The 16,660-nt window shown below is 40.3% G+C and overlaps 1 protein-coding gene across 1 annotated transcript in view; it reads left to right on the top strand.

Moving 5' to 3' along the window:
- nbas (NBAS subunit of NRZ tethering complex) overlaps positions 1-16,660 on the top strand; it is a 186,909-nt gene that overhangs the window by 113,532 nt on the left and 56,717 nt on the right. The window contains exons 43-47 of the mRNA XM_013913956.1: positions 1,532-1,875; positions 3,746-3,970; positions 9,692-9,894; positions 13,500-13,589; positions 15,210-15,393. Of these exons, the coding sequence (XP_013769410.1) occupies positions 1,532-1,875; positions 3,746-3,970; positions 9,692-9,894; positions 13,500-13,589; positions 15,210-15,393 (1,046 nt within the window). The remainder of the gene's footprint in view (positions 1-1,531; positions 1,876-3,745; positions 3,971-9,691; positions 9,895-13,499; positions 13,590-15,209; positions 15,394-16,660) is intronic.

Here is a 16,660-nt window from a genome sequence, read left to right as displayed (position 1 = left end):
GCAGCATCATGAGTACTAATAGATTAATGCACACGCATATACACACTAAGCCAGATTGACTTTATATGCATGCACAAGCGCATATAGTGACTTTGTGACAATAACACTTTCACGCTAACACTTTCTGTACTGTATGTCTCGCTCTCACTCACTCATTCACACACATGCACACACATACTGTTGAAGCATAACCCACGTATTCACACTTCCTGCAGCAAAACTGATACACAGGCTGTTGCCGTGTCTCTGGGGCCTCTAACTTTCTACCAACACTTTCCAACTCTTCTGACATGCTCATTCAAAATGACTCATTTGCAGTCCTGAACAGACACATGCAAACTAGCCCACCCAGATGTACTTACAGAGGCTTTCAGATGAGTTGGAGACAGGTGGCGTGTGTCGAGTGCTCATCACATTTTCAGACACAGTACCAGGTGACCATCCGAGCGGGCTCTAGTGGAAAGGGGGAAAGAGAGGCAATATGAGGAGTGGGTGGGGCAGGTGAAGCCGGAGGGAAAGAGTACATATGTAAGTATTTGTGGTTTACATGTCTGTCTGGGCCTGTCTGGAAGGTGTGTGTGTGTGTGTGTTTGTGTATGTGGGTTCAACCTGGAAAGTTTTGTGTGTGTGCGTGTATGCTTGTGATTGTGTGAATGATTTCAAGCAGCATTGACAGAACCCTCCCCACAGGCAGACCCGTGTTAAAATATTTAAAGCCCAGACAGGCCATGTAGCGTTGCTACAGTAATGCGTCTGTCTGATAGCGCTGGAGACCAAGAGCACACCACCGGCTCTCTCGCTCTCTCTCATACACACACACACACAAATGCCTACTCCGGGGGTACTGCAGTGGTAAATATGATGCACGCAGACAGTTTGACAGTCAAACTGTACATGTTTGCATGCAGGCAGAGACGGCCGGCACCCCTTTCACACGCAGGTCACACGCGATCCTTGTTGTTCACATCCGCCGTTTACTCTTTCCTGAGATGCTTTTCATCTCCTGATGCTTTTCTGTCATGTGATGGAATATTCAACGTCCTGTGCAAATCTCTCGTCTGCTTGGTTGTCACAGAAAACAGAAAGAATAGTAATACAGAAGCATGCACTGTATGCACACTATAAAAATGGTACATTGTGTTCCCCTTCCGACACAATGCAATTTTATACTCTGCCGTGGAGAATAAACATGCTTATTGTTCATATGTAAATACTCTTTTTACAATTCCCATTATTGATCTTGAAGTTGTAGCAGTAAAAGGACCTTTGTTATGCCATGTTTAAAGAACCTTGAGCTAAACATAAAGCTAATGTAAAGCTACTACTGCTTTTTGTAAGTGTTCAACATCAACCTTGCATAATTGAGACATACAAAGGAGTGTCAAAGATCCCAGTACACAAGGAAAAGAGAGGAGCATCCAAGTATACTTGTTCTTTTTTTGATCATAAAGCTCGAGGCTTCAGTGAAGAGGCAAACACATTTTTAAGGTGAAAGCGTTGTAAACGTGTAATATGTCTTTCATGCTTGCAGGTTTGAACTATCGGAAGCTCACGGATGAATCCTCGGATCCACTGGCCACTCTTCAACCAGTGCTGACCAGTCAGAACGTGTTGTCCATCTCCAAACTTGCCAATCGTTTGCCTTTGCCCGGCGGTGGTGGTGGGGCCACGGTGTCCGCCAGTGCAGTCCACGCAGTATGGCTGCAGAAGGTGTTCTGGAAAGGGGACCCCCAGCTGCTGAAGAGACCCCCTCAGAGCGACCAAGACTACCTACACGCTTACGACACTTGTGCCAAATACCTGGACAGGCTGGCCCCTGGCGACGCTGTCCGCTTCCTGGATAACATCACCTTCTCTCTTGATGCATCTAAAAACGTAAGCCTTAATTGGACCAAACAGAGGGGCATTTTTTTCATAGAAATTATTCTATGACGGGGGCGGGGGTCGTTTGAGCAGAAGAGGCTCTATTTTCTATTACTTTCTCAGGTAGGAGCTGTGATAGGTAGACGACTCTGGTTAATTGCAGCACAGAAGGTAGTTGGTTTCTTCCGCAAAGGAAGGATTCGTATTTGGTTAAAGGGAAGATTGCGGGGATTTTCACTCACTACATCAAACTGTCATTTTCCTCACTCCTCACTCCTCACTCATCATCGTCGTGCCGGTCTTCTCTAATGCCTGTGGCCCAATTTCTGGAATGCCAAAAGCCCTCTCCTAATTTCAAATACATTATTCTGTTCCCATCCACTTTCTGCAGCCTCAAAGCACATACCAGTCATGATTTATAAAAGAAATTATAAAATTTCACAAGGAATGTCAGCCACATAATTACAGGACTGTGAAAAATTGTCCTGCAGTAGACTTAAAGTGCCTCAGTGCACCTTATCAATAGTAGCCTGCTGTTCTTTTTTTTCCTTCGCCCTGGCACCCTGCCATCACCCTTCTCCAGACCTTCCCTTTTTTTTCTATTTTTGTCCTGTGTCCCTTCTCTTTCCCTACCACTCCAAGAGAGCTAATTGATCCCTCTTGACTTCAGAGCCAATTAAACTCCAATTCCCAGGAGGCAATGTTTTCCCTTTGTGTTCTTTAACATGCAGATTACCTCTCAGGAAGACACCGTCCACTCCCTCTGCCATTACCATCCCTCTCTTCTCTTTCTTCTGTCCTCCTTGGACATGCAAAGGGAAAATCGAGTCCCTTCTCACATTTGGGAATGTTTTCGACCTTTTGACCATTGGGTGGCAATGATGAATTGATTCACCGTTGCCATCATTGATTAATTTCCTACAAGGCCAAGGATTGAAATGCATGCAAAACTTCCCATTGGACATTTTTTTTCTGAAGGGAAACAGATTATTGATCTCAGCTAACCTCTTTGGTGGATGCATCCCATCTTACTCAACTTCTAACTTCTTTTCTAACCTTACCCGAGACTCTGACTGATGTTGGCTGTGAATACCTGGATTTGATTCAGTAGGATACACACTTCATAACACATTTGTACAAATACAAACAGTACAAAGGGAGGTTGCCGGTTCGAGCCCCGGCTCGGACAATCTCGGTCATTGTGTCCTTGGGCAAGACACTTCAACTGCCACCTACTGGTGATGGCCAGAGGGTCCGATGGCGCGATATGGCAGCCTTGTTTCTGTCAGTGTGCCCCAGGGCAGCTGTGGCTACAACTGTAGCTGCCTCCACCAGTGTGTGAATGTGAGAGTGACTGAATAGTGGAATTGTAAAAAGCACTTTGAGGGCCCCGAAAAGCGCTATATAAATGCAATCCATTATTATTATTATTATTATTATTATTATTGCTAAATAAACTCAATTTAAATGAGCGTCTTACTTGCCAGAGAAATGTTCTGACGATCTCGGTGAAGATTACTGCAAATTCAAAATGGGGCATATGTAGCACATGTTGAAAGTGTGAAGCATAAAAACCTCCTGTAGCCCGAGGCCCACTCTTCTCCCCATGAATGGTTAACCTGCTCAGTCTGAATAAAATCAATTACTCCAGGTAATCCCTCTCACTCAAACACACACTCCTTATACACATGCACATGCTACTCAAGTTCCTGATAGTATTGAAATGCAGATAGATTAGGTTGTACCTACCTCTCTTTAACTCGGTCCATTTTAAATGAATTTACGAGTATAGAACTTGAGCACCTCTCTCTTTGCTCAATTCCACGCCTCCCCAACTTCCACCTCTCTCCCATTCTCTTTCTTCCATCCATTTCATGTCCAGTTGAGCATCCAAGCGAGGTTGGAGGTGATAAGGCGAGCCACCAAAGCCCTGCGCCAGCTGGGTGAGAAGAACAGGAAGAGAGGAGGTGATGACAGTAGGGAGCAGGAAGGGACGGACCCTGCAGGAATGACTTTTGATGAGGCTCTAGCACACCTGCAGCAATCTCAGGCCCACCTGGACACTCTGAGTCATCCCTTCATTCTGTCACTCAAAGACAGCCAGGAGGTAAGCCCCATCTGCCAAACACTTGAGCCATTTTATTCTTTTTCGGAGAGTGAGATTTGCTTTTTGTGTAAATGTGCTTTTAATGATCCATTGAAAGAACACACAAAGTTTAAGAGCGATATTTGCCAGCTGGTTAATTAAATTGGGGACAGAATTATTCTTTAGCACGCAGTACAATGTATCGTGCAATCATTCTAATCCACAAACTTAAGTGGTAAATAATTACAACTATTATCCAGCCAAACCCAGTTTGTTTTCATCGGAAACGCAAAGAAACGCAAAGAATTTGCATAAAAAATGATGCAAAAATCAAAAACGCATGAGCTGATCTACTTTTCAAAGAAATGAGGCATGTGGCTAGTCACACAAAAATGGTTCCAAAATAAAGCTAGCTTGTTTGTGTGGATGGATTATTAATATCATTATTTATGTTTTTGTGTGTACTGTATATCCAAAAGAATCGTTACTACTAAAAGAGCAAATTCTTCAGTTTCTTCTAACTTCTGCTTTTAACTGATCAGCTGATCAGCAGCATCCATGTATAAACTCAGTCAATTCAGAAGTCTTACATTCATAGTGCTGTGCAAAAGTCTTGAGCCACCTCTCATCTCTATATATTTTGGTAAAATGGGGGAATGAGTTTAGCTATTTCTTGAAATGTGCAACCATTAATGCAATACAGTATATAAGAAGAGTTTGTACCATTCTAACAGTCTGAAAGTCAATATTTGGTATGACCACCTTTATTCTTCAACACAGCTTGAACTCTTTCAGACAAGCTTTCTTGTAATTTATTTGAACAGAAAGCCTATTTTATGCCTGTCAAACTTTGTTATCTTTGGCATTTTTCATAGACTCAGCTAAAGAAATGAGAACAAATTATGTTTCTGCAACAGGCTGCTGGTAACAAAGTGTCTAAAAATAAGTTTTAAATGAGTTTTTTTAAGCTGTCTGTTATTAGTAGACACAACAGCGTTTCATCCCTTGAGCTCGGTGTATCTCTGGCTCCTTGGAAGCAAAATCAGTGAAGAAATGCAATCCCCACACAAATGCAATTGCCTATGGAACGGTAAGTTTAATAGGCCCTGAAGTGAAGAAGACATTTGACTCTTACTTCTTACTTCTTTGCCAGTTCATAAGGTCACCTTTGGCTGGACATACAAATGGTGCCTGCATATACAGTACTTGTAACGCTTGTGTCTATGTGTGGGTATGTGTGTTGTATATTTTGTGGGTGGTTCTGCTCGGCTAAGCTCTTCCCAGCCTCAGAAAGGCCAGTCAAGGGTATATTAATGTAAATCTGTGGTCTGCTGTTTCAAATGAGCCCTGCCGTACGGACGCATATACGGTACAAGCACCATGCTGTATCTCATTAAGCAAAGTCACACTGACTTACCCCACTGTCACCTCACTGTGGCTGCCTGTGTGTGTATATACACAGTCTGAATCTGGGGCTAGAGAGAGGGGACATTATAACTTGGCGAGCTAAGTGTTGCTATGCGACAAGATATCATTGAAAACTGGTGATTTCTGACCCCCACACTGTGCAAGTTAATAATATTTTGTCCCAGTTTTAACTGTGTTTAAAAGCACATACCCTCCATAATAGAGTGGAAGACACAAGAATTACCAGGCAGAGCTTTAGGGCAGAGTCACTGATGCATACATGGGCGCACACACACATACACAAGCACACACACAAACACTGCATCCTCTATAGTATAACTTTCCTTTTTTTGGTGGAGGATGTAATTGTATCCTTGGAGATGTATTAAAATAAGGGATATAAGAACCAGAAAAGGGCAGATAGGTAGGGAGAGATAGATACAAGAAGCTCTGTAGGCTCTGTTTGGCTATACTGTGGTCGTTTATCAAGTGTACGTGACCAGCTGCTAGAAATATTGTTAAACCTTTCTAACACAGAGGCCTTGACCTATAATAAGGACATCAAATGGCATGTTCTTGATATTGTAAATAGTGATTTTTAAACTATTAACTCGTGCAATTGTGAGAAAAACAGCAAAGAAAATAATAACAACATATCGTGTGATTTGTCTCTGCAGCAGCAGGGCTGTTCCTTTCTATGTTCCATATTCCTTTTGATGTGGTGAATCACATACTGTGGGCTATGAAAACCATGTCCTTGATAATTACACTTTAGAGTAGTATATAATATTAACAAAATTAACAATAGCCTTATTTTTCATCCACACACTGAGGCTGCACAATGATACACAGAGTGGCTAAGATCTCCATTATCCTACCAGCGTCCCCCGTATCCTCCAGGTGAACTGGGAATCCCTATTACATGCCCTTTTTTCCCCTAGCTGCTACTCTTTGGAGGAGCCTCATACCCGCTACTTTCTTTGTCCTTAAACTCTCTTGTGATCATAGCTAAGGATTGGAACAGAGAGCAATGAATTGAGAGCTTAGTTTCATGACACACTCATCATGTCATCATCATGTCCATTTCCTCTAACTGGCGCTTTACTTAAAGTGCTAATTTTTTCTGACAGGCATTCGTGGTCTGGCTCTTGGCACTGAGTGCTGCAGAATGCATCCGTGAAACTAAAAGGATATCCACAAAAGAGATGTTACACAACAAGACACTCTTCAGGCTTTAGCTGATATTATGCTTTGAAATTTAATATACAGAGAGAATATCATGCATATTTGATATTCCTAGCATAAATATGATGTCAACATAAGGAATGTATGTATTTGAGTAACCTGAATACTTACCAGCACATTAGTTCGGTACACCTGTTCAACTGCACATTAGGGCAAATATGCTAATCACAGAGCAATACCTAAGGGCATTTAAGTATGAAGACCGGGTCAAGACGACCTGCTGAGGTTCAAACTGAAAATCAGAATGAGGAAGAATGGTAATCTAAGTGACTTTCCACATGGCATCATTATTGGTGGCAGACAGTCTAGTCTCTTTCAAAAACATCTGATCTATTAGGGTTATTCTGCAAAACCATTTCCAGGGTTTACAGAGAATGATCCAAAAAAGAGAAAATCCAGTGAGCGGCAGTTCTTTGGGTGAAAATGCACTGTTGATGTCAGAGGTCACAGGAGTATTGCCAGACTGCTTTGAGCTGATAGGGATAGTTAGAACAAAGGTATGCAGAGCATCTCTGAATGCACAACACGTTGAACCCACAGTCATCGGTTAAAGATGGGCAACAGTTCACACAAGCTCACGTTGTCAGGTAGCAACATTGGGATAGTAGAAGTCCAATTTAATGTAAACAATATGAATGTCGTTTATACACCACAATGAGCCTGATTAGCTGACTCATGTTCAACCCTTTGCGACCATAGTGAGCCCATCTTCTAATGGCTCCTTCCAGTAGGATAACTCACCATGTCACAGAAGCCCAAATCATGTCAAACTGGTTTCTTGAACATGACAATAAGTTCATTTCAGATGCACACCAGATTGCAGTTCACACCATATCTCATTATCTCTTTGGGGCATGATAGAATGGGAGACTCACATTATTGATGTGCAGCTGACATATCTGCAGAAAATATGTGATGCTGTCATGTCGATGTGAGCCAGAATCTCTGAGGAGTGTTTCCAGCACCTTGTTGAATCTGTTTGAACATGTGCCAAACACCTTCACTGTTAAAATAGCTTATGGATTTGGACGATTTCCAAGTGGTATTTTAATGGTGGATTTGGAAAAGACACACAAGACACAGAAAGCAGACATTACATTTCCTGATACTGCGACTGAACTGTCTGGATGTAGCTTCCTGCTGAGAGGTTGTATCAAAAAGCGACCTTAGTTTAGGAGGAGGGTCTTTCAATGGCTTGAGCTCAATTCTACTGCAGCTGCAACAGGCACTGAAGGGTTTGTGATTAGACTGAATGTTGGAAGGTTCCCTGGGGAACATGACAGCATTGCAGCAAACGCACACCAAATCCATCTTTTATGCATGAAATTGAACCGCATTTATGACTTCTGCAGCTGCCTGGGCTGAAGTTTCCTTCTTGCTCTCTGGACCTGTCTTAATTTTTTCTAGTGCTTGACTTGTTGTATGTCACTGACCCTGAAAGTATTTACAATGTTGTTTGAAATTGGACACATGAGGAACACATTTTAATTGAAGGTTTTTGCTCATTAATTAGTGTAAATATTGAACTGGGATGACCAGTAATCATCCCTCCAAAACAATATGCAGTGCTTTTACTTTATATGCCATGTAAAAAAAAAAAAAGGTTTATGGAATGAATAGTGAAAAGTGGCCATGGTTCAACAATGATTAATGAAACAAATCAAGATGGGATAGAGTAATTACTGAATCCTTTCATGCATATACTTTGAGAACTGGAGCGAGGTGTTTAAGTTCATGTTTTTCTTACAACTAATTAAAATATGGATATCTTTAGAAGTGCATTATTTTTCAAAACTTATTCTGAAGGAGTTATTTATTTGGTCATTAAAGTAGTAGTAAAAACAATATGCTGAAACTCATGAAGCATGTTTTTTTTTATATTAGGTGCACTTACTAACTGCTAGTACAGTGCCGTATTGGACACCATGTGTGAAAGGAGGAAAGTATCAGCAATTAAATAACCTTTAGCTTCTGGCAACTCCAAAGACCTTGTCAGCCTTATCCTCTGGCATTTGTGCTCGTAGCGTTTAGCTGGAAAGTCAGATAGGGGTGTAAAATGTAATAACCAGAGGCATGTGACCATGCATTAATAGAGCCAAAAGCCTGATAATGACACTCACACATTGAAAATGTCTGCATGTGACACAGAAGAGTAAATGGTAATGTACAGTGCCAGGAAAAGCATTTGTCCTCTTTCTGATGTCTTAGTTTATTTGCATATTTGTCTCACTTAAGCTTTAATATTAGACTCAGATACCTGATTAAATGCAAAATGCAATTTTAAATTTTTCATTTATTAAGGAAAAAGGTTATCCAAACCTACTTTGGCCTACTGTATGTGAAAAAAATAATTAACTCCTAAACCTAATAAGTGGTTGCGCCACCCTTGGCAACACTATCGCCACCATGTTGGACTGGTGGGCTGATTTTTTATTTATTTATTTATTTATTTATTTATTTATTTATTTTTAATGAATTGCTGTATTACTTTTAGATGTAATGGGACTCAAACCTCCCACTCATCAGTCCACAGAATATTTTCATATAGATGTGTTTTTCTTTGGTAATTGTGAGACGATCCTTTCTGTTCTTTTCGGTCAGCAGTAGTTTTCGTCTTGAAATTCTCCCATGGATGCGTTTTTGCCCAGTCTCTTTCTTATTGAAGAGTCATGAACTCTGATCTTAACTAATGTAAGTTGGGGCTGCAGTTGTTCTGGGTTCTTTTGTAACCTCCTGGATGGGTCATCAATGCACTCTGCACAGCTTTAAATTTGCAAATTATTACATTCTGTTTTTCAAAAGAGGTTATGATTGTGAACCTAACTAAATACATTTTGTACTCCCTACGACACACGTGTCCTTGATCTCTGACAATTTTGTGCACTTTTTTCACAGTGCCTTTTCTCCCCTTAAGAACTCTTTCTGTCATCTCATTAATATTAGTTTGTCTCTAATGTCTTAATATTTTATGGCCCCTAAAAAGACTGTGATCTTGTACGTTGAGATTAAGTCTACTACCTCAGTCTTTAATCATTATTTTTAACATCATTGTGTTTCGCTACTTTTTTCCATGTTTTGTTCCTGTTCTAGGAGCAGCTGCGGGCCTACAGTCAACTTTACGATTTGTCCCGTTCTGAGAGGTCAAAAGTCTGCGAGTTAGCAGTCACTATGGCAACTGATGGACAGCCCCTGGAGCAGATTGGAGAGCTTCTGCGCGTCACTGTTGGATCCTTAGACCTGTCTCTCAAAAGTGTCCTTCACGATGCTGTGGAGAGAGTAGTCGCTGCACTCAGGTATTTTATTTTCGATGTCAAGGTTCTTGATGTTCTACAGTATATGCAAAAAAACTCTGAGGTGTCAAGTGCTGACAATACCCATGTACATACTGAGATATGCACTGCCAAATGTTAGTTAATCTGCTTTTAGTAACTTCCCAACAATGCCCCAACATGCACAATGACAGAGAATCTTGAATCTTGAAATATGCATAATTTTGAGAAAACAGCACTTTCTGTAATGGCTTGGTAATAACATGTTAATAATGGATTAATGTTTGCTAAGCAGTTTGTTAATAAAGAGGCATTAACTAAGTAAATGCAATATGCAATTACCAAATTAACAACCAAGTAGCAGCTTGTTATTACTAATGTAATAAGAGACCACAAATGGTAGTAATGTAGACATTTAAAAGGACCAATGAGGCAAAATGACTAGTGCAACAATGTAATAACCTTAATTATTAACTCTATTAACACATAAATATTATTGTTTTTACGGAACTGTAATATAAAGCGCTACTCACTTTTTTCCCAAAAGGTGGATGAGCTATGAAGCTGTAATCATGAGGTGAGTAGCTTAGTTTAAAGCTGAAAGCAGGGGAAAACTTGTAATCTGGGATTCATAAAAAACAAAAAACAAAACCACAGCTTTCAGAGATTCTCCATGTCAAGACATCCAAACGTTGGTAACTCTGGTTCTCCTCTTAAAACATTTTTAGCTAAAGCTCTTTTTCAGTAGAAAAAACACACACACATAAAAAACCTGAAAAGTTGCCTTCAGCTGAATGCTCTGGACTGCACTCTGCCATTTCACTTTTACCATGCTGTAAGGGAGCTCATTCTGTAGTCTCTTTATAAATGCAGAGAGTGCTAAGACCTTCAAAGGCAGGGGTTTAGAAGCACCAGCATCCACAGTTGGCTGCATTGGCTGCCAATTGTGACCATTTCTCCACTATATATAAGTGTGTGTGTGGATTTTTTTTTTTTTTTTTTTTTGAGAAAAGGGTGTCAATAGCATTCAGAGACCAGTTGATCAAATCCATAATTCTCTTTAGGTTTTAGAAACAGACTGTGAGAGAGTAGAACTAAGCAGGGAAGATAAGGGAGAGGAGAAAAAGTGTGTCCGCCTCCTCCGAGAGCCAAAAGGATCACATACAGAAACCTGTACAAAGAGATCAAACCGCTACACACCTCTTACTGCAATCAAATTCTTTACCGCAGCCTAGCTAAAATATCAAAAATAAATAAACAATGTATACATCTCAAGCTTCAATTCAAGTCAAAAAAATATCTTAATTCTCCGCCTGATGTCTGAAGCTAGTGATTATTTTTGTGGCTGTAAATCATAGCTTGTGTTGCACAACGCTAGACCCCCTGTTAGTCCCAAGTTGTTCAGAAAATTGTTAATATTAGGACAGTGTTGAAAAATTACAGTTATACAGTAGTCTTGTGTGCTGTGTGCTATCAAACATACCACCAGCTGTGACAAGCAGAATAAAGGAATAGGAAAATTTAAGATGTCAGGTTGCTACGTGTGGCTCCCTTTTGTGCTAATTTAATCTTTTTTTCACATTCGCTGTTGCGCCTTGCCAAACAACATTATCATCTACACGTAACCCTTTCATTATCTGTCAGTGCAGATTGTATGGAAAAATTAATGTATTTTTATAACTATCCAGACAAAGCGAAGTGTCTACATTCAGCTCAAAAGCAGGCTTTTGAACATACTGTGCGCCACCTGCTGACACCACCTACGACCTGATCTTTGTTGGTTGTTATTTGAAAATATACTGTATATATATCTGTCCACTTTGGGCTGAGCATGTTGGTGGGAAGAACACTGTCAAAACAAATGCCTGAAGTGTTGAACTGAATCTGCAGTAGCTGCCTGTGGGAGTTGGGCTCACAGTCTTTTATTGGTGTTTTCCTGCTCCCAGAATTCAAAAGGAAGGCAGAGATGATTCACCAAGATGTGTCTGCAGATGTGCTAGATGTAAGGGCCGCGGTAAACACTTTGTATAACATTGTATAACATCCAACGAATACATGTATATGTTTGTTACTTAGTTTCTTGAGAAGAAGTGAGCTAAAACCCATTATAGAGAGTTGTTTTGATTTAACATACTGGAAGATGATTTTTTAAATGATTTTGCTTGTTGCTCAGACAGGCAGACCAGCGAGCAGGGTTTTACTGACAAAACCAGATATCATCAGGCCATCTGATTGGCTTGATAAATGAGTATCACCCGCTGTGATTATAATCCTGCCTCATTTCCAGCTTTTTTTATAGCTGCTCAATGGTGCATGCTTCAGATAAATGGCACCTGAATCTGCAGACACACACACATGCACAGGCACTCACACACACATTTGTATTTGTATAGACTTGGAGGTCATTATCCCTAATGAACACACACACATACACACTTTATTGCGTGCACATGTTCTCCCCTTTTCTCTGATTCATTATCTTTTTTATAATTAATGCAGCCTGATACAGCTGTTCCCCTCCAGATCTCACTCTGCTCCCACACACACACACACACACACACACTCACACACACAGAGTCTGGGTGCGTGTGTCAGGTGCAAGACTGCACACAGAGAGAGCACTGTTTATTCTCTGGGGGTTTTCTTTACCTTGAACACGTCACTCCGTGTTCTTACTTTATGAATATCCCTTTATGCGTCGACTGCGTGTGGCTGCGAGCGTGCGTGTCCGTAGTTTCGGGGCTTTCTTGAAGCATTGTGTTTGGCAGTTATGAATGAGGCGGTCTTGTTTTTGGCTCTCTCAAAGCCTTGAGTCTGGTACAGCAGGCATACCTGAGCCTCACACTAATAGCCGTCTTTTGTATCTGTCATAACTGCTTTGTTTGTGTGTGTTTAAATTCAAAATGTAAGTAGTGAAATCCAATAAAGAAAATGCTGCGTCATCTTTCCACTTCTTGCCCAGATCATCTGTATGTTGTGTGTGTATAAAGCGTGTGTGTGTGTGTGTATATTGTGTAGGCAGTTATATGTATTGGCCGGGGCATACGTTTATTTGTGTATGTGTATGGATACAATTCCAGCAGAAAAGTGGAAGTGAGTCGGGGGAAATCACCTTTTTTCCCTCCCCCTTTGTTTCTTTCTTTCGTTGTGAAAAATGGCCTGTGAACATATGGTGCACACACACACACATACAGCAGCACCCAGAGCCACTCTACAAATGCACTAATGATGTACCTTCTTAAGCTTACCTACTATTATGTGGATTTAAACCTCATCTCATTACGCCTCTTTTTATCATCTTTAAATTATTAAAATTAACGTGTTCTTGTAAATTTCCACCGGGCTCGATGAGCTTGTCACATTGGAGATGGCTATTAATGGTTTTTTTTTCTGTTTCATCTTGTCTGTAAGACTTGAAATACTTTTATGATTGTTAATTTAACAAAGGTTCACTACCTTCAAACATTTAATTGCCGCCAGACACATTTTTAACTAACACCGTCCCTGAGAAGGAAGCCTTTGATTTTTTTTTTTTAAGTTGCTGTCCCTTGACATTGTGCTAATTTGAAAATCTTATCTTAATTAGCTGATTATGTAAGATGATCGTGGTGATGTGGTTTGTTTTTCAGTGGAGACCCATGCGCCCTGACAAATTACCCACAACCCCTCAGGGTCCTGGAGGCCATGGTGACTGCTGTGCACAACAGTGTGCAGAGTGGGTAGGTTACATCTGTCATCTCATACAACATACTTACAGTGACCCATTCTCTGATTTCCTTTGTAGTCCCTAAACTAAACTGTCCTCACACAGCCAATGTCACAGCACTTAATCGCTTGTATTTTGAGTTTTATGTAAATCAACTAAGCCTTAAAGATTTTCTTCAGCTTTTGTCACCCTCTCTTTGCACTCTGCATCTTTTCAGTTCTATTCAAGGGCTGAAATTAACACCTGCTGAGTGTTAAATATCAGTTAAATATCTGATAAATAAATGAAGATAAACTGACAAAAGGCACCTGGCAGCCTGTCTTGTAGCTCTTTTTGACGACGAAAACGTTTTGACAGCATCTATTGCACCCTGGTCAGCTTTTTCATGACCAAAAGACAAACAAGGCACATGAAAACAAGGGATGTGTGACAAAAGAACTTTAAATGAATGCATCATAGTGCAGTCATGCCCACTGCATTACTTTGGAAAATGTGAAATTTCAAAGAAGAATGGCATAAATAGTAGACCTTTAACTTCTTCTTACTGACAAAGACATACCATATAGCCTGTTACATGCTAGAGTACGTAACAGATAACCTAAACTATTTGTTTTTATTGTTGGTATTCTATTCAATGTAACAACCAAAGATAAACATATGGAGCTACCCACTATAGCAAACTCTTTTTTCCCAGATTCCCTTCCTGACCCAAACCCAAAGTGAATTTCTGGCTGGAAACCTCTGCTTGCCAAGCAAAAGTGTTAACCACTACACCATTGGAGGAACCTTTGAATTCACAGACATTTGCTGTTTTTCTTAATTAATGATAAAGTTCTTAATTGTTTTGAAAATGTCCTTATTTTCCATTTTCACACTTTTCTCTCTTGTTTAAAGACCCTCAAAGTTCAAACCTTCGTAGAAAAATAAGTCTGTATTATAGAATGAAACCAAAGATCAAACACTGTTTTCAGGTCCAAAACATGGGAATAGAGCAGCTGCGAGAGAATTCAACATTAATGAATCAATGGTACGGAAGTAGGGGAAGCAAGGAGAATGAGTTGAGTAAAATTTGACGTATCTGACTGTTTTGTTTCGCTTAATGTGCTTCATAATGCGACGTGCCTTATGGTCCGAAAAATACGGTAACTTCTATCTTCCTTTAGCGTGTCCAGAAGTCCAACTTTTTGTGCGACGGTTAGCATCGTCCTCTGCCTTTTGGGTGCTACCGCAGGTGTCTTTGATGGTGCAAAACATTTCGTCGACATTGTTGTGTTTGTTGGGGAGAAAACTTACACAGATACAGCACTTCAGAGTCACATTGCTAGCGATCGAAGATTTATGTAAATTTGACAACTTTGACACAACGTAACTCTAGCTATAGTTGAATCATTTAGTTTGTAAAAAACCCCAACAGAATAACATACTCAGTTTCCTACAGCTCAGTTTAACGTCCTCAAATCTTTTGTGCAAACTGTCTAACAGGCAATTTCTTGTTTCTTGAATGAAACAAGTAGACTACTTGGTAACATTTAGACATCTTAGTGTGAACTCTACACCTTGTCTCTCAATCTCTGTCTCTTTATCTGTACCTCACTTTGCCTGCTGTCAACCTCCCTCTCAAATCCTTCTGCAGTGACAGTACCGTCACTTCAGATGACCTCCTGGCTTGGCTGCGTCCATTCTGCGGTGACGCGTCTCTGCCCGTTCGGCCTCGCATCGACGTGCTGCAAATTCTGGAGAGTAACTTCAGCCTCGGAGACAGTGACGTTCGTCTTCTGCTGCTTTACAGGACTCAGGCTGTTCTCAGGGACAGAGAGGTAATGTTACTGATGCTCTCACACGTGTTTGAAGTTATGAAGATTTAACCCTCATGCTAACAAAGTGAGAAATATACTTTACTTGACAAACAAAGTGCTCTACAGAAGCACATGGAAAACTATCTACAGATGGGTAGAGAGGTCTGAATTTCCTGTTGTCCATGCTTGTACAAAAGAAAATAGAAGCAGAGAAGATAAAAAGGAAAATGGAAAGAGAAGAGAATCATTAGTGTGAAGACATACAAAAACGAATGTGTTAATTTTAATAGCACCATCAAAAAATAGTATTAAATGGTTGTGATCATACAAAAAAACTTGAATATAATATCTCTGGGATTATTCTCGTTTATGATGGACTCCAGACAGTTGGAAAAATCCACAGTCTCCAACCTAAAGACCACAGGGAGTCGTTTTCAGTGGGCACATGGCATGGATAACTTGCACAGCTTCATATCCAAGTTTTGGAGCAATACACTGTCGTCCAGAAAACTGTCTTGCTCATTTCAGCAATGCTCTGCTAGACAACATTTTGCATTTTGCAAATCATTAAATTATATTTTTAATTACATTTGACACAACTTTGTTTTCTCTCTTTTTAAAAAAAACCAAACAAAAACAAAACAGGATGTCACATTTAGTGTAAAATAAAGTAGCTCCATTCTAAAAGATGTCAGTGTAGGAAAAGTGCCTCAGTTTCTTGACAACATGAACACATGTTAGTGGAATCTACTTAACTTTGAATGTGTGGAAACAAGTTCTTAGATGTAATTAGAGATAAAAACTATGAGTCTGAAGCTTGTAACCCACAGTGGGTTTTGCACAAGCTCCTACAACCAGGTGTTAAAAATCATACTAAGGGATAAATGTTTAGATTTGAAATAACTGCATAAATATATGTGAGTATTACTAATCCGTATGTGTCATTTGCATATTTGCAGTAGTATGTAACATATGTATGTATGTGTGTGGCTGTGGCTCTCTCCTCCTCCCTCCCTGGTGTAGCAGACAGCTGACTGGCTAGTCACTAAGTTATTTGACTGACTAATTAATGGCCCAAGCTGGATAATTAGTGTGTAAATGTATGCAGGCAGCCTTGGGCCATTGTCAGCGCAGGTAGACAGGTGTGTGGGCCCGGACTCTTTAACTAATTAGGTGAACTCCTAACATTTGGCAGGTTCTGATGAAATATACACACACACACACACACACACACACATACACACACACACACACACACACACACACACACACACACACACACACACAC

Source organism: Pundamilia nyererei, unplaced genomic scaffold, assembly GCF_000239375.1.
Source record: "Pundamilia nyererei isolate P.nyererei 1_Seehausen unplaced genomic scaffold, PunNye1.0 scaffold00161, whole genome shotgun sequence".
NCBI lineage: Eukaryota > Metazoa > Chordata > Actinopteri > Cichliformes > Cichlidae > Pundamilia > Pundamilia nyererei.
Note: the sequence above shows the minus strand (reverse complement) of the source record. Positions and strands in the feature narration are given on the sequence as shown.